Source organism: Mitosporidium daphniae (assembly GCF_000760515.2).
Source record: "Mitosporidium daphniae strain UGP3 chromosome Unknown contig-19, whole genome shotgun sequence".
Lineage (NCBI taxonomy): Eukaryota > Fungi > Microsporidia > Mitosporidium > Mitosporidium daphniae.
In genome coordinates this window covers 454-17,703 of record NW_013546623.1, presented here as the reverse complement: position 1 = coordinate 17,703, position 17,250 = coordinate 454, and the positions used below count along the sequence as shown (strand labels likewise).

The following is a 17,250-nucleotide window of genomic DNA, read 5'->3' as shown; positions in this document are numbered from 1 at the left end:
TTAAAAGAATCTGTAACCAAAATTTGAGCTTTCTTTGAAATACACCAGCGCAAAGATAAAATTGCGTCGATTTGGGGTTTCAAACGACCCCCATTGTCCATATGCTCCTGTGAGTTGCCCACGGATTAGGGCTAACCAGACGCATACCAAATTTAAAATTCAAATTTAAAGTTTGCTGTCAAATTGAGTTTGAATAAAGCACCCGTTTTTTATTGGTGCGCGAGATGAAGCCAACTGTGAACTCCATATTACTTCTGACGTGACATCGATAAAATTAAACGATGAATGATTGACTCCAATATTCATCCCAGTCAATATCCTCCTCCTCTTCTTAGAGGAAATACCGACTGGAGGCGGGCGCCTCCAGTCCGAAGGGTAACTTTTCCCAATGGGAATGCCATGCAAACCGAAAATGTGGGGGAATGCCCCGAGCTGATTCTAGATGCCCCCGGGCTGATTGACGATTTTTATTCATCCCCAATTGACTGGTGTGAATACGACGGATGCTCAAGAATAGCCGTTGCGCTTCTTTCCTCGATTTACATTTACAATCCAGATAACAAGGCCCTCTGCCAGATGGAAAGGTACAATCGCCACATGGTCACTTCGGTGAAATTTATCTCGCCACAAAATTCAAGGCTATTGGCAAGCGGAGCGCAGGGTGGAGGGATTCGCGTTTGGGACACCTCCACCGTCCAAATCCTTTGTGAATGGCAAACGACCAGCTCCAGGATCATTTCCCTGGCCACTTTAAACGAAAATCTCATTTTCAGCGGGTCCGAGACAGGAGAAGTCCTTCTTTTTGATCTTCGGACCAATAGGCCTGCGTCTCGTCTATCTTCCACAATACATTGCCAAGAAATATGTGGATTGTCATTGGCCCCCAATCGCTCGTTGCTTGCATCTGGGTCAAACGACAATACGATCGGAATTTGGGATCTGAGGATGCTTTGCGCTAATTCTCTTGGGATTGGACGTGCACTGTTCAAGATTTCTCACCATTCGGCAGCTGTTAAGGTAACGAAACGACCTTTGCTAAAGATTTAGGCCTTAAATTGGCTGGACAATTCTATTCTTGCTTCTGGGGGCGGAACATCTGACCGCAGAATCGCCTTGTGGGATGCCAGCACAACTGGAGCACTACTTTACGAAAAAGATACCGGCTCGCAGATAACCCATTTAGTATGGCTTTCCCCGCCGTATGGGCAGGGAAATCTCCTCGCAGTTGCACACGGATACGAGGCAGCTGCTGAAAACGAACGAACAACCAATGTCGCAGATATCAGCATTTGGGAATATTCGCCTCTTCATCAGTTGAGAGAGGTCCAAAGGATATCCCCTGCCCACTCTGGCCGAGTTTTGCATTTGGCAACCATTCCACACAAGCTCCTATCATGCGGTGCGGATGAAACGCTGCGCTTCTGGGCCTTTTGACGGCTTGTAAATAAAATTTACAGAATTCAGGATCAAGTTGAACACTTTTCGTCGATAGAGATTTTATTATTAATAACACGTACGAGTGGCTGTTTCTCAGCCGATATAAATGGAGAGCTTTCGACGCAGAAAATCCGTTCCTGCATATGCCAGAATGGGAACATGTCTTTTCAACAACATATGAAATGTGGCGATGAATATGGATGCTCTTTAAAGGATCATTTCTTCATAAATGCAATGCTTTCCATGCCCATATGGGGCCTGGAAACATTCTTTTCTCAACAGAAAAAAACACCAAATATGAATGAATTTCGGAAGGCCTCCATTTGGGTTAAATTGATTAATAAATTACCAGGTGCCCAGGAGAAAGTTTTTTCCGTTCTTTCAGCTAGATTGGTCCACTAGATAAACACAGCAAGCAGAATCCCTGACGGCTTTTGGGGGTGGAGCGTCTATCTTGTTGTGAACTCTATTTAGGACTACAAATCACTATTTGTGCAAGCACTTTGACCCTATTTGAAAAGCGTGCTTCTTTTCGCGATACTATTTTTGGACTGGTCAATAGGCGAATTTTGCACACGAAGCCTGTTCGTGTCTTGAATTCCCTAAATGGATCTAGCCGTAAATAAACATAGCTCCTCCGCATAGGACCATTTCCGATCTATTTTTGCATCTAAATAAAGTTGATCCTAAACGGACTTTTCCATATGCGCAAGCCTTTGATTCCCAGGTGTGCACTTGCCATTTCAAAATTGAAATACCAAAAGGAATGTACAGAATATTAGTGTCATCTACCCAACAAATAAGTCTTATTTAATGATGTAATGGATTTCTGAGTTCATTATAACCATAAAAATGGTCTGCTTTATTTTTTACTTATCGGGTGATTACTAATAAAAACTACTATCAGGGTTAGGGTTTAGGATTTAAAATCAGTCTGAAAAAACCCAGGCCCTAACTCATCTGTGGGTTCTTCCTCGGTAGAAAGGTCAGTCTCCGCAAAAGGAGGCTGACCGGGAATAGTAACAGTACTATCACTATTCTGAGGATCAGTAGTCTTCATAGGAGCATCAGCATTTTCCTTTTCATTATGCTTAGATTCCTTCTTTTTTTTATTAGATTCAGATTCCTTATTTGACCCTATTATATAACTTATTGAAAAACAGGTGTTCATAAAGCCGATGATGACAAATAAACCGCTAATAAGATCTTCAGTTTGAAATTGGTATATGAGAGAGATAAAGGCAGCATAATATAAAATTAATGAACCTCCAAATATACGATTTAACCAAGTCTTGATGGTGGTTTCAGTGTTTTTGGAATTTCTGGAATAAACTATCAAAATGTAAATGTTGAAGAAGCGAGAAATCAAGGTTTGAAAATTTAACGAATATTTAAAATCTCCCAGCCAGAAACTGGATAACAAAACGAAATAGCAGGGGACAACATAGTAAGCCAAAGAACCATCGTATAGGCCTATTTGTGTACACATGATGCTTTCAACTATCCAGTAATACTTTTCATAAGCAGACTTTGTATTAATTAGAAAATTATCAAGATGATAAAATAAGCTCTGAAGTTTGGAGCCATTTTGCGGAGAGTACCTAGTTTGCACTTTTAAGAATAGGTTCTGATTTTCTAGAAGCTCAAGATTCCAATAAGCAAAAAGTCCTTTCATTAAATAAGAAATTGCAGGATTGTTACAAAGAGATTTCCACATTTCAAAAAGCTTGCCCATCAATGCATTTTTATAACCAGTTGGGCTGTTTTCTTGTCCACCAGAGTTATTTACCGGTTGATATGTATGGCTGTCTTTACCAGTGTCTTCTTGAACAGCATAAATTTTTGGAACAAGAAGAAATGCAATGAGAGCACTAAGAGCTATGAGGAATCGAAAATTTTGGATATTCATCGAGGCAAAAAGTTTTTTAAAAAAAGCCAACATTTATAGGTCATTTTGCACAGAGACTTTTGCATCCAATCAGAAGGTCAAATTTACTAAATAACGATGTGGCAAATTAACGTCCGGAAAGCTAACCACTGCCACAATAAAACATATCTTAACGCATGAAAGTAGACCAATCAAATGCAAATGCATGTTTGTTTCCAAAATGAAATGTTTGGAATATGAGAGTCGCTATCACGGTAGCCAGGCTGATAACGGCTATTGCCATGAAATGAACGCGTAGCTAAATAAGTGGGGTTGTTGGTCTGGTCTCTCCAGAGTGGCCATAAATGCGCTTTTATTACGGCATATTTATTCTAGAAGATAACATCTGTCTTCCCGATGCCTTGACAATGACAGCCTTTTGCATTTTGATTCTTTCTCGTACTAGCAACAGGATAGGGTGTGGGCCATAATGGTCGACTTATTTATTTCAATGTCCAGTGTACAGTTTTATCTCGAGGGCTGGAAAATCACCTGGGCAATCTAAGCTACGTAGTTGTTTGTTCTCATTTCCATGTTGTTAACAAGATCTGGGTGGCCCAAAACATGGCTTACAAATCTTACACTTTCCTTTTGCTTCTGGATGTCTAAAATCGCCCCAAAATGGGCTTTAAGATCATCAAAAGTGTCTTGATTACTGATGCATCACATACAAAAAGCATAAATATGCCCAAGTTTGCACATAAAAGCCCAACCTCTGATTGCGTTTGTTTCGTAATGCAATAAAAAAATTCATCCATCGGAAGTCAAGTTTGGGCGTTTAGAGATCAATGACTTTTCCTGATTTTGGAGGTTACTTCTAGCATTTGCATTCTTGGCTTGTTATTTATGCTTTGAAATTTAGGGTTAGAATTATAATAGCACCCAAAAAATAAAGGCTCCCTGGCGATGACATGATGCACGATCAAGCGTCACAGAAACTTCGATAGATGCTAGCCATTCGTTCCAGGTTCCAGAAAACTTGATCCTAAGCTTGACCCTAACCCTATGCTCATACTGGGTCAGATCCGATTTGGGTTCAAGATTTACTTGAAGTGAGCAAGCAAAGGCTGCGAGACAGCAGTCGCATCTACTGCACGCATAATGTACAGAATATTTGAAATACATTTTGGACCAGCTCTAGTTAGATTAGGGCTGGATTTTACCCCTCTGGATCCGGTGTTGCTGGGCGTGCAAAACCGATAATCGGGGCCATACGAAGTGAGTCTTTTAAGTGTTGACTCGCATGCGTCACACGTTGAAGAAAGCGGATTGAAACCCTAAATTTTGGATCGAATGAAAACAAAGCATCGGTCACTTCAGATTGTGAGGAATCATCTCCGCTCAAAAGAGGCCAGTCGCAGAATATGGGCATCGTAGACATGGCGTCTTACCTATGAGTGCATAAGTGGTATGAATGAAGCTTTATAGTGTGCTTTCGGCAATTTTCGGTTTGTGCGGGGTCCTATTGATACCTATAAATTTTACGCTGGTCTTTTTGAGACTTCAAAGGCCTCTTGATTGAGTTGAGAATAGAGCGCTCACATTCGCTCGAGTTTTCTGCAAAGGTACCACAGCAAAATTCGCTAAATGTTGAAAGCACTGCACACTTTGCCGCGCTGATTACGACAAATCCTGCCAGCTATAAGGAGATCGGACATCCCACTGGTAGCCGGTTGGATATTAATTACAATTGACAGCGATAAAATTCATTAGGCTTTATCGGAGATCAGGGGTTGGCTCGCACGATCACACGACGCTGGGTACGCCAAAGCAGCGTTTCTTGCGCCACAAGGGCATCAATTGCACGCAGCACTGCTGGCTCTGAAAATCGCTTCACCGAAACAAGCTCTCGTAAAAGCGAGGCATAGGCGACGGACGAGCCAAGCGGAAGTCTCTGTTTGATGGCTCGCTCGACACGCTCAATTTCCGCAATAAGAGTGGCCGGCATCGCTTCGCCACCATGGCCAGCATGCACAGCATTCAAAGTTGAGATTCGGAAGAGGCGGATTGCCTCGCTAACATGCGCCTCCGTGGCTCTATCTAAAAGCTCCATTTTTGCCAAAGATTCGGCAATACGTACAATTGCCTCCAACTGGCGCACTGTGATAGGGATGGAGGACCGCTCCTCCATGGCCACCTCCATTTCGTGGACTTCAGAGCGCATGCGCACATAGTAGTCTATCAGTAGTGCAGCTGCGCCTTGCGAAAGCCTTGGGGTGCACCTCCTACCGTGAAAAAGCAAACTTACGCCCGACAAAAAGCAATATACGAGCGAAGAAATTCTGGTTCGACCAGTTCAGAAGAAGGGTCTCCATAGGCTTCCTCCTCGGCCATCTCCATAGGGGCAGACCCGGAGCCTGTTGCCGTCATGTGTATCCCCACCACATGCCGTGCTAGCGTCGTATCACGAGAGACGGAGTGTTCATCCTTCACGATGAATATCATGTCAAAACGCGACAAAATTGTGGTCGAAAAGTCGATATTCTAGGGATAAAAAATCACATCCACAAAAGCAGGGAGAAGACAATAAAGGTGAAGCGCTTGAAAATCGAAACGAATTTCATGTGGTGCGACTTGAAGCATTTTGTGCCATGTTACCTCTCCAGGGGCACGCGTCTCGTCGTATCGGCCAAACGCAGGATTAGCGGCAGCAAGCACTGATGTGCGCGCATTGAGGATGGTGGTAATGCCCGCCTTGGCAATCGAAATTGTCTGCTGCTCCATTGCCTCATGGATGGCAACGCGGTCTTCTTCACGCATCTTATCAAATTCGTCGATGCACACAATGCCACCATCTGCAAGAACCATTGCACCACCTTCAAGGTAGAACTCCCCACTCCCCTGATGCTGCGTATCTCGCACCACAGTGGCCGTCAGACCAGCTGCAGACGATCCTTTCCCGGACGTGTAGATGGCAATGGGCGCAATTCGCTCCACAACTTTTAGCAACTGCGATTTGGCTGTTCCGGGATCTCCCAAAATCAGCACATTGATATCTCCACGAATGCGCATGCGATCCGGTAGCGATTTGCGTGTGCCACCAAATAACAGACATGCAATGCTTTTTTTGATCTCTTCGTGTCCAAAAAGCGATGGCGCAATCGAACGTGAGATGTGTTCATAGATGTTCGGCGTTCGCGAAAAGGCAACCATCCGTCGTGCTTCTGCTTCGACATCTGTTGTCCACAGGGGAGAGGGTACAGAATGGCTGTCACCACCGCCCTGAATTGGCTCCATCCCCACCACCTTGACAAACGGAAAGCGAAGGGCAACACCGCCTCCCTTTGGAGCTCCAGAGGTGCAATAGATCCCCGTTATCAGTACGCGCTTCCCTGGTGCTGTCTTGCCTACATGTTCGCGATCTGCGATCACCAAAATGTGGCGTGGAAGCTCGCCAACTGGCACACTTTCGGGCAGCTCTTGTAGCTTGAGAGACTGCTGATCGACGCAACTGGAGCGCTCTGGGAAAACCACCCAAGGATCGAGCCCACAGGCGGACCCTGTTGGACATGTCCGCGGTAGTGCTTGCGTACCGTTGAGCGATGCTATTCCTGTAGTTATGGTTCGCATAACCAGACACACTTTACAGGCAATGGTCAGTGAAATAGGTCGCGCCATCGGTGCAGAGGCCGTTACTATGATTCCCGCAATACGGACGAGCTTTCCTATTTTAGATGCCTGCAAGGTAAAGTATAACACAAATCCCACCTCCAAGGTGCGTAGCCCCATAGGCTCCATGCTTTGAGACCTGATTTCAATTTGAACGTACACTGGAGCATCGTCCTGCGCCGCCGCAGCAGCTATTTCCTTGGCAGCCGCCTCAAAAGCCTCAATATTTTCGACTGGATTGCTCTGCAGAGCCATTGCTAGCGTCTCGTCATAGCCGATAAGATGCTCAATCTCCACTGGAAGAAAATATCGCCGCATCTGGGCGTTTTTCCGGAGCTGCTCGCGATACACGAACTCGCCCTCCATATTGGTAAAGTGTTCCAAAAAGCGGCGGAATTTTAGCTTTGCAGCTTCAGCCCGCGCTTCGATGGATGCGGGCGAGGCAGACCCGCCCATCTTCATCATGTCGGCAAAGTAGACACGACCCTTATCAAAATCGGTGCTCATACCGTTAAGGGTTAGTTGGGAATTAAAGGGTATTTAAATGAACATTTAATTGCAGTGGTAAACCCGATTGACGGCAAACTTTTAATTGCAACCGTAAAACCAATTGACGGCAAACTTTTAATTGCAAATTATTAATCATACGATTAATTTTCCATGGACACCAGCGATTGGGAAAAGGTCACCGTTCTGCGCAAGAAAAAGCTCCCTCCGCAGCACTCGACCAAGGCCGTGAATGAGGCACTTGCTAAGGGGTCTCCCGTGGAAATTTCAAAGAGATGTAATTATGTGTGCGTTTATCGTAGACAATGCGGGCACCAATAGGCCTAGTGCCTCGACACCCTCGGCAGAGCAGCGCCACATAGCCGAGTCTGACGAAATTATATTGCCCAGAACGATTTCACACGATGTCGGTATGTGTTATTTTACATCCGTTTTGTATCTGGTTTTTCTTTTGCTTCGCTGTTCTGAAAAGACCCGTTTTTAGTCTTTTCAATTTTGTTGTTTTGAACTTTCTGTTCCTTTTCTCTTATTCTCAGGAAGGGCAATCATGCGGGCAAGACAAGCGATCCCATTGACACAGAAGGAGCTTGCAACGGTATGCGCATTTTGCTTTCTTTAGAAAATCTTTGAGAAGCCAGACATTATCCATGATTATGAACTGGGAAAGGGACTATACAATCCTACCATCTTGGCAAAGATCGAGCGTGTCCTCGGCGTCAAGCTTCGAGGCACAAACATTGGTGCGCCCCTTAATGTACCGAAGCGGGCGAAATAAATTACCTGAAATTTTGAGGCTCCATTCCCGGTTTGAGATTTGTTGATTTAATCCTTAATGCTGGCGTTGACATGCAGTCTTGGTTGATGGATGTCCCCATCGTAAAGTATAGCCGTCAGTTGCTTTTTGTTGTTGTGCTTTCAACCAGGTCGGAATTTAGGTCGACACTAATTATGGTGTTCGATAATTTTGCCGGAGGCCAAGATAGTGACGACAACCACCCTAATAAGCTCATGTGTCCCTCAAAGTGAAAACCATCTGTGTTTGCTAAATGTGGATATGCACATTGTGTAAATGAAAAAGCGTTTCTCGTGGCAATCCTAGTTTCGTGTGAAAATAGGATGCATGGCCTTTGGCGTCTAGCTTTAGCGCTACATCGCTGCCTCATTCTTTGTCGTAAATTTGCCAGTTAGGAGGGTACCAATTGAAAAGAAGGGGCTCGTCAAAGAAACCCACCTCCGTTCACGTTTGGCAGTTAGCCTTCAAGTTAATTTGGTGCTGTTTTTGGAAAATATTCCATCAGCGTGTACGGCCACTCCCCTAATTATGCAGGCTGCACAATTGGGAAAATTGCATCGATATTTCTGACCATGCAAATGAAAGCCGGGAAGGTGCCATCTACAAAGCACTTTGATTTTCACCAAAAGTTTCCATATGCCCAATTCAGCGAAATGCAAGCTTTCTTGGATCTTCAAGGTACTCAGATCGATACATGAAGGAAAGACTTTTATTTGCATCCTAAAAAAGGCACTCGACTTGAGAAAGTTAGCAATCATTAAATGTGTCCCATTTATCTTGCCAAGAAATCTGTCGAGTGCACCGATCAATACTTGGAACGTCTGGTTTAGAAATTTATTTAGGCGTTTCGCCGTGGCGCTAGAGGATAACGAGGAGGTTGCAGTGCGTCAAAAACGGGAAATAACGCTGAAAAAGAACCCCAATGTTCGAAATATCTTCCGTTGGGAAGTAAGGGTGGAAGGCCTTCACAATCGTAAAAGAAATCACGCAAAACGAGCAATACAGGCTAGCTAAACCTAAACTTGCTTTGCAAGTTTGCATAATGATTGGACCGATAAATTCGGTTGAGAAATCTGCGTGCCGCACCTTTGAAAATACGCCTTGTGAAAGGAAGGGGAGATGAAACGAGAATTTGGAAAAGCCGTATGCCGATGTAAATCTGGGAAGAAAATTTAATATTCAAGTACCGGCAAATAAAGACTCAAAATGATACAAGAAACCTTCAGCGTGGTAAAAATTATGACTAAGCATTGGAATTTTGCGGTTTATTCGGGGAATTCGAAATAGACGGTCAAGGCAGTTCAGTTGCATGGGCAGCTAGAAAGATCGACAGAAAGATTATGAGGTGCTGCAGTAGAGGGGCATTCCCACGCTCCAAGATGCTTGCCGAACAGATGGCAGGGCGAGGCATAGGGCATCCACATCATGCCTTCGGGAAACACTTGGGAACCCTCATCAGCTACAGAAATCGGATGATCACTCTCTAGTGTGAGGTTCGATTGATCATCTTCAGAAACAGGGGAAAGGTATGCGGTTTGTTCTTGGCCGTAATCCATAATCAAACCAGTGCTAGCTTGATCATAGGGGGTTGAGACTGAAGCAGATCCTCCTAACTGATCAGTAGAAAAAGGGGGCTGTTGATCAAAGGTAGCACCTTGTTGGTATTGTGGAAGAGGATTCGAGGGACCAACGCTATCGGCGATAACAGGTGGCGTAGTCGATGGTGGCCCGTATGAGACCTGCGAGTTTGATGTCGCATCTGAAGAAATTGGCATTGCCGATGCGCCGGCAGCGCTTGAATTCATGGAGGATGCATCCGTAGTACTTGCATTTATGGCAGAAGCTCCGGCAGTACTTGGATTCATAGCAGATGCGTCCGTAGTACTTGTATTCATGGCAGATGCGTCCGTAGTACTTGTATTCATGGCAGATGCGCCGGCAGTACTTGTATTCATGGCAGACGATCCATCTAATGAACTAATGTTTCCGGCAGCCGTCGAACTTCCAGAAGTGGAAATGTTATTCACAGATCCTATTCCCGTTGCTCCAAGAGAAGAGGTTCCGTTTGATGAATTGGTATCGTTTATCGCCAGAGTACGATTTGAATCAACCGTGGAGGAATTTAGCGCGGATTGAGACGTATTTGCGCCATAAGACCCGTTACTATGTAGAGTAGTATTAGGTGTCGATGCATTAAATGAGGGTGTACTAGATATTTGTCCAGTTGTGCCCATAGACGAAGTGGTATTAAGCGACGTTGTAGTATTGAGAGACGATGCCGAGCTCTTTTCGTGCGCAGAAGCACCACCGGCAGCAGCGGCAGCAGCAACAGCAAGAGCAGACCCAGCCACGACGGTAGGTATAGCTCCCGTCGAGGAATTTACAGCTCCCGTGGTGGAGTTTACCGTTCCCATGGTGGAGTTTACCGTTCCCCTGGTGGAGTTTACCGTTCCCATGGTGGAGTTTACCGTTCCCCTGGTGGAGTTTACCGTTCCCATGGTGGAGTTTACCGTTCCAATCTTGGCTTTATGGGTGGCGGAGGAGCTTTCAGAAGCGTTCAAAGATGTATGCAAAGCGGTTGAGGAAGCATTCTTAGTTGCCAGTGTTGCATTTGAGAGGGTATTCGTTGTAGTCGGAATCGCCTTCGATAATGAAGTAGCATTTTTTGTTATGGGCGTTGATGTCTTTAGTTGGGAGGCTGAAGATGTAGATGTAGATGTAGATGATGATTTTGATGCAGAAGACTTTCCCGCTGACGATTGACTTCCTGACGCTGTAGAAGTTTTGGGCAAAGTTGTTTTTGAGACTGTTGAAGAGGTTGTTGTCTTAGGAGGCTTGGATATCGACGTGGTTGTTGTTTTTGGTTTTTTCGATGCGGAAGAACTCGAAGAAGAGCTTGACTTGGATGCGGAAGAACTAGAAGACGTGGTTGATTTGGATGCGGAAGAAGAACCCGTAGTGCTCGATTTTGAGGCGGAGCTAGAAGATGTTGGACTAGGCTTTGCCGCAGAGGACTTTGATGCTGATGATGAGGACGAAGACGACGACGATGATGGTTTTAGTGCCGCAGAAGAAGAAGAAGAAGGCTTTGCGCTTTCCTTTACAGCTGGGGCTGCCTCCTTGGTCTCTTTCTTAGCATCGGTAGAGGGAGTTGCCTCTTTTTTGGCACTAGCATCAGGAGCAGCTGCCTTGGCTTCCTTGGGAGCCGCGTCTTTTGGAGCGGATGGAGTGGCTTCCTTGGCGGAGCCTGCAGCAGGGGAAGTCGGTGGACATCTGCATACTCCAATAATGACTGTCACTAGAAATAAAAGAACTAGTAGGGTATTAATGAGGCGCATTTGTAGCCGATAAACTAGCGAGAGATGGCCACCTTTATCATCGGAGTCTGAAACGACGCATGGAGGAGAGTCCAATAGTAGGTCAACTCTTTGTGCTTAAAGTGTGAGGTTTAAAATATCCGATTTAAATTTGAATTTTGTAAACTTCAACTTTCATTTCACATGAGCCACTAGGCTCGCTTTATAAATACAAGCATTTGTCAATAACTAAGAGCCGTCCGATGGCGACAGCCAATGTATGGATCCTCTAAATTGCTGACCTTCTGATCGGCCCTTATTTTTCTAATATTTTTTAACAAGAATATCGTCTTCATCATGCATGCAGCACTGTACAAAAGGAACCCCAAAGAGACCGCCTTTAATTCAAAATGCTGTAACGAGATGTAGCAAATGGATAGGAAAGAACAGACAACGGAGAGAAAAAGAATGATAATCCTGGTTAGCTTTTTATTCGCAAGAATAGAAAGGAACAGCAATACGAGAGAGCTTATTGCAAAAAGAAGGATTGCCATCAAGGCGGTGCCTGGAGATTCGGCCGAAAATTTACATATCTCCAGCAAATGCATGGAGATGGGAATTTTTTTGTTCGGCGGCAAGGCTCCTGTATAGAATTGTGAATAGTAGCTCCAAAAGAAAAGTGGCGGATTTCCAGAAAACAATTTCAAAAGGCCCGGGAGACTTTTTATTGGCAAGCGCATAAATGCAGGCCCTATGACCAGTATGCATTCGATGAGTAGAGCCGCAAACAGTAGCGAACGCATTTTAAAAAATAATATTTACAGACCAATTACATGGCTCGAAAGTAAATTTTCTGGTATAAATTTTTGCTTCGAATTTGAATTTAAAATTAATTTTTTGGGATGGAAACAATTGCATTGCCATCGGGGTCTTTTGTAGACAAGCAGTTGCGGCTGCAAATAGACTCAAAAGTGCCGCAATCATTTTTGCTTACAAATGGGCTGCATATGGCAATGGGTTTGGCACCCCTGGAAACCATTTACTCTGTGCTTTCTTCTGTATCGCAAGGGGAAAAAGTGTTGGTGGTTGCAATTATATCACGGCCAGTCGTTTTTTGCAATGGCCTTCCCTATGCCCTTGAAGGGGATTATCTTACCGGTCTCCTTTCCGGGGAAACACTTTCTGCAATGGAGAGACGCCTCGTCGCTCTTGTTCAACGTCTACAAGATGGCCAAAGTAATAACGCCGCAGAGGTTCCATCTGCAAAAAGCGCAACAGAAATTTCCCAAGTTGCCAAGGAAGTATCTTCAAATTGTTCTGAAATTTGCGCAGGTGTCGATACGCCATCTTCAAGTGTTGTGGCATTGGCGGATGCTTTTCCAAGCTGCGCCCGTCTTGCCTTTCCAACAGGCTCAGACACAGACTCAGATCCGCCAATGGAATTTCTTGACCAGTTTGCTAAACTTATGTCGACATTTGGGGACAGAAAGGTATTTTTGATTGGCGATGCCGACTCTCCAGGTCCACTTTCTGTGGTCCTTGCTGCATTAAGGATTATGGCTGCTTCAAAATCGCCTTTAAGCCCACCACATCAGCAAGATATTTGCACACAACTTAAAGAAGAGGAATTGCTGCCACAGCATGGCAATGAGAAAACACACAAAGCCTCATCATTTTCGGGACAGAGCCACCACTCAGCAAAGAGGAATACGCAAGCTCCTGAACATGTAGATTTTGAAAGGATCTCAATTATGGTGGGGTCTATCCCAGATGGCATGGCGGCAAAGCTGTGCGTAGATAGAATTTTTGCGAATCTTTACTTTAAGGAAAATTTCTCGCACATCAGAACGCCTACAGAGCGCATTCTTCATCATCACTCTTTGGGAAACTTGGATGCCGCTGCTACATGGCTTGGAAGATATGCAGCTCTTATTCTTTTTGCACATTGGCGCGATCAAAAAAGCAACACGGATCGCTTTCTGCCCTGGGCGTCTGCGACAATGCCTGATCTTGTCTTTGGGCAGCTACAGGCGTTTTCAAAACGCCCTGCATCATCGTGGCTATTTCGTCCTTTGCCTTCGCCTGCAAACATCAGTGATATCGCAGTGGAAGAGGAGCGTTTATCACTAACAGGTACACCCAATGCGGCGAATAGAATTAAAAGCGGCCTTCCGCTCATCCTACATTCTTCAGCCCTTATCATGAAAAGGGATGCGGACGAGCAACGAATATGTCGCATTGATGCTGATGCTAGTGTTTTGAATTTATCGCACCATAACGCAAAACGAAATCTGCATCAGAAGGTAGGCAATGTCATCTCGCTGATCGGAATCGGACAAATGAGTTTAAAACATCAGCGCGAATGGATGCTCAAGTTTCAGGAAATTTCGGATCAATTTTGCCAACCAATTTTGTGGCTCAACCTTCGTGGAGAACCTTATGTTCATATCGGTGAAGAGAGCATTTGGTCGCTTCGAGACGAAGCGACTGCAAAAAGACATCTACGGGCATTTGTGGGAGTTCCGGCTACGCGCTTGGCGGAGATAGAAGATCGGATTGCGGAAGACTTGCGCCCTCTGCTAGAGGCGTGCGTGGATCGGGAGAACTTTTTCTTTTTCGAGGAGCGATCAGGCATGGTCCCATCCACATGGCCACAAGGAACCATACGAAGCCCCACCGCCGCCGTTATTGAAGCCCGAAAGGTTACACGTTCTGAGATCCACTGGAAACGCATCCCACTTCCTGGAGACACGAAGCCCGCTATTGCACACATTGTCGCGATTCTTGAGGCTGCTGGTGAGTTTTTTTCAATCGGAGGAAATGTTGTCATGGTGCAATGCCGTTCTGGACGTCAAGGCTCGCGTTCTTCGTTTTGCATGGCACTTCTTTTGGTGTTACTTGCCCATGAAGAAAAAGAAGAGACATATCCGATGCCTACAGGTACAGATGACGACCCCAAAATTGTGGCGTTGGTTCGAGCAGCGCCTCATGGTCGCGCTGCATGGCAACTTGTCAGCAGCGTTGTGGCAAAGCAGCTGGGTGGGGGCCACTTTTCACGGACCGCGTTGCATGCAATGCGTAGCGGACCCAGACGCCATGGCGTAGTGATATCGCGTCTCTTTCTGCTTGTGATGGTCGCCTCTTTTCTTCTCGATGAGCGACCATGTCGCGACAAGTTTCTTGGAGAGCGTTTTGGCAAATGGCTTACTTTGCACCTCGAGATGATGCGAATGTATGCAGCGCTACTTCAATCCACAACGGAGCGGCTGGCAATGCATACAAAAGAAGTTTTTGGACTAGACCTGGGGCTAAGGGGTGTTTCCGTCATGGACGCGGATCACATTCTGAAGGATGCGCACTTTATCGGGTGCCATCGGCTTCCTCAGGCAGTACCACGAATTGCGGGTGCGCCCAATTTTCGAATCAAAAAGTGGTGCGGACGTGTGTTGGCAGGCACAGGCATCCCATCACTATTGGCCCTGCCGGCAATAGCTCGGGCCATGATGGAAGCAACGGACTGCACTTGTAAACAGCGCATACGGCTGCTATGGATAAACTTGCGCGAAGAACCTGTGCTTTACTTGGGACCTGGGCCATTTTCCCTTGTGGAGGCCTGTCGGCCGTTTCAAAATATCGTTACCACTGGTATTTCGGCGCGGGACGTTGAGCGGATTGAAGGGGATCTTGTTGCACTGGTCAAAGAAGAAGTTGATCGTGAAAAAAGTGTGCTGGTGCATGGCGAGGTTGAGGAGGACGACTGCGGTCTCACACAGCACGCATACAGATTGAGTTTGCAAGGGCCTGCGGACGTACGCACACCGCGAGAAGCGCTTTCAACCATCGAAGGTGTCGAAGAAGTTGTATATTTCCGAATACCGATTAGCGATGAGCAGGCTCCTCTTCCGCATGCTTTTGACGAGATTTCGGCTGTTCTTGATAGTTTCTGGAATGCCCAGGAAACAACGGCCGGTCAAAATGGTACACTTGAGCCGATAAACATGGCCCTTTTTCACTGTCAGATGGGACGTGGACGGACAACCACGGGTCTTGTTCTTTGTGCATTGATGCTGCTTAAACATGAACACAAAAGTCGATCTAGTATCCTTTCGAACGCTCATGTTGTACTGGCGGCGCAAGATTTATCTGCCGAGGATATGGACAATGCATTCGCACCGGTGCGCGGCCTCGTCGATATGCTGGAGAATGGGGCAGCTGCAAAGCGTATCGTAGATTACGTCATAAACTCTTTTGATGATGTGCAGAATCTGCGACTGGCCATTCCAAAGCTTTCGGATCACTTGGCGCTGCAGGTGCAGTATTTGGAGCGCTACTTTTATCTGATTTGCTTTGGCCACTATCTCTTTTTTGATCGCCTTCATGATCACAATGGGCTCTCTTCAAGCTTTGAAGCATGGCTACTTTGTAGGCCCCATGTTGCAGCTCTGGCTCGCCGTATCCGGCCCAAAGATCTGTGAATGGCTGTTTCGGATATTTGGACATCATAACTTGACTACCTACATAAATTTTGTTTAAATTGAAAATTGGTTCCAGTTTGATACTAACTGTGCGTAGAGGCTGCTGGGCGAGTCCTCCCGTGCTAATCCAAATGGGAGAGCTCGAGGAGGACGCAGACGATTTTGATGATGCACCGCTTTTTTCGCCTATCCTCTCAATTGCACCCGAAATTTACCCGGAGGCTGCTGTTTCGGCACCGAACAGACAGCTGAAGAAGGCTCCAGCAACTGGAGCAGCCTTGCAGCGACTTCTTCTCAACAAGCTTCTTGAATTTGTTCGCTTTAAAAAAGGACCTAGCGAGTCATTCCGCGATTTGCATAGCATATCGCTCAACGAAAATGAGGATCCAGAACCCAGGATCAAGCAACTTAGGGATGATGCCCATTCGCTGGTTGCAGAGCGTCTGTTGATGTTCCAAAAGGCCTCAGAGGCATTTCAGTCGCTTGGGCGGAATTCGGGCGGTGCAAGTGTCGCATCATTTTATGCGCGAAAAGTAAGGAGCGGCTCTTAGCAACATAGGGCGACATTCTCTCAACTCGGATTTCCATCCTTCATTACAAGGCAATATATTTGATTCTTTTGGCGAACAACTCGGTTTGGAATACTAGAGACATTGTCATTGATTTCCACGGCTTGCATGTGTCCGAGGTGCAGATGCTGACGAGGGAGCTTCTTTTCATCTGGCATCAACTTGAGGTAAGCACAATTGCACTCTTTGCGATTACCCCCATGCAGCCTTGCAATTTGAAATGCTTTAATTATGGAATAGACTAGGGAGCCACTGGTCATTGTGACGGGCTCTGGACAGCATTCCAAAAAGGCTCCACGGCTCCTTCCGGCCGTCATTTCGATCGTTGGCGAGAACAGGCCTGTACAGTGGATTTGGAGCAATCGAAACGGTGGCGCTGTCGTTATACACGGCTGGGTTTCACCGTCCTGAGGCACCTTAATGATATGCATATAAACGGTTCGCAGTTATTGGTTGAGCAGATTTATTATCAATCCATGTGCACATGCTCAGGCCGATACACTGAGGATGGGTTGGTTTTTCGAATTTGCAATTTAAAGATGTAGGAAGGTTACTATCCAACAATGCATATGGGGAAATGTATGGTTAGCGAACCCTTTCATTGGTGTTCTGGGACCGTGCTGGACCGGTTGCTAGA

At 45.8% G+C, this 17,250-nt stretch overlaps 7 protein-coding genes across 7 annotated transcripts; 3 read left to right on the top strand and 4 right to left on the bottom strand.

Moving 5' to 3' along the window:
• Positions 1 to 285: 285 nt before the first annotated feature.
• On the top strand, positions 286 to 1,434 carry DI09_19p70 (anaphase promoting complex protein; the record flags this gene model as incomplete). The annotated part of the gene is made up of 2 exons (XM_013383236.1): positions 286 to 1,011; positions 1,048 to 1,434. The coding sequence occupies 2 exons, from the start codon at positions 286 to 288 to the stop codon at positions 1,432 to 1,434; spliced, it is 1,113 nt and encodes a 370-aa protein (XP_013238690.1).
• A 919-nt stretch (positions 1,435 to 2,353) lies between these two features.
• Positions 2,354 to 4,745, bottom strand: DI09_19p60 (uncharacterized protein; the record flags this gene model as incomplete). The annotated part of the gene is made up of 3 exons (XM_013383235.1): positions 2,354 to 3,315; positions 4,276 to 4,451; positions 4,528 to 4,745. The coding sequence occupies 3 exons, from the start codon at positions 4,743 to 4,745 to the stop codon at positions 2,354 to 2,356; spliced, it is 1,356 nt and encodes a 451-aa protein (XP_013238689.1).
• Positions 4,746 to 5,090: 345 nt separating this feature from the next.
• On the bottom strand, positions 5,091 to 5,809 carry DI09_19p50 (Cdc46 minichromosome maintenance protein 5; the record flags this gene model as incomplete). The annotated part of the gene is made up of 2 exons (XM_013383234.1): positions 5,091 to 5,574; positions 5,613 to 5,809. The coding sequence occupies 2 exons, from the start codon at positions 5,807 to 5,809 to the stop codon at positions 5,091 to 5,093; spliced, it is 681 nt and encodes a 226-aa protein (XP_013238688.1).
• Positions 5,810 to 5,848: 39 nt separating this feature from the next.
• Positions 5,849 to 7,480, bottom strand: DI09_19p40 (uncharacterized protein; the record flags this gene model as incomplete). The annotated part of the gene is made up of 1 exon (XM_013383233.1): positions 5,849 to 7,480. One exon carries the CDS (start codon positions 7,478 to 7,480, stop codon positions 5,849 to 5,851), a length of 1,632 nt encoding a protein of 543 aa, XP_013238687.1.
• Positions 7,481 to 7,633: 153 nt separating this feature from the next.
• Positions 7,634 to 7,964, top strand: DI09_19p30 (multiprotein bridging factor; the record flags this gene model as incomplete). The annotated part of the gene is made up of 2 exons (XM_013383232.1): positions 7,634 to 7,757; positions 7,783 to 7,964. The coding sequence occupies 2 exons, from the start codon at positions 7,634 to 7,636 to the stop codon at positions 7,962 to 7,964; spliced, it is 306 nt and encodes a 101-aa protein (XP_013238686.1).
• A 1,610-nt stretch (positions 7,965 to 9,574) lies between these two features.
• Positions 9,575 to 11,611, bottom strand: DI09_19p20 (uncharacterized protein; the record flags this gene model as incomplete). Its single annotated transcript, XM_013383231.1, has 1 exon — positions 9,575 to 11,611. The coding sequence occupies one exon, from the start codon at positions 11,609 to 11,611 to the stop codon at positions 9,575 to 9,577; it is 2,037 nt and encodes a 678-aa protein (XP_013238685.1).
• An 860-nt stretch (positions 11,612 to 12,471) lies between these two features.
• Positions 12,472 to 17,024, top strand: DI09_19p10 (uncharacterized protein; the record flags this gene model as incomplete). Its single annotated transcript, XM_013383230.1, has 4 exons — positions 12,472 to 16,040; positions 16,142 to 16,577; positions 16,646 to 16,780; positions 16,854 to 17,024. 4 exons carry the CDS (start codon positions 12,472 to 12,474, stop codon positions 17,022 to 17,024), a joined length of 4,311 nt encoding a protein of 1,436 aa, XP_013238684.1.
• Between the last annotated feature and the right edge of the window lie 226 nt (positions 17,025 to 17,250).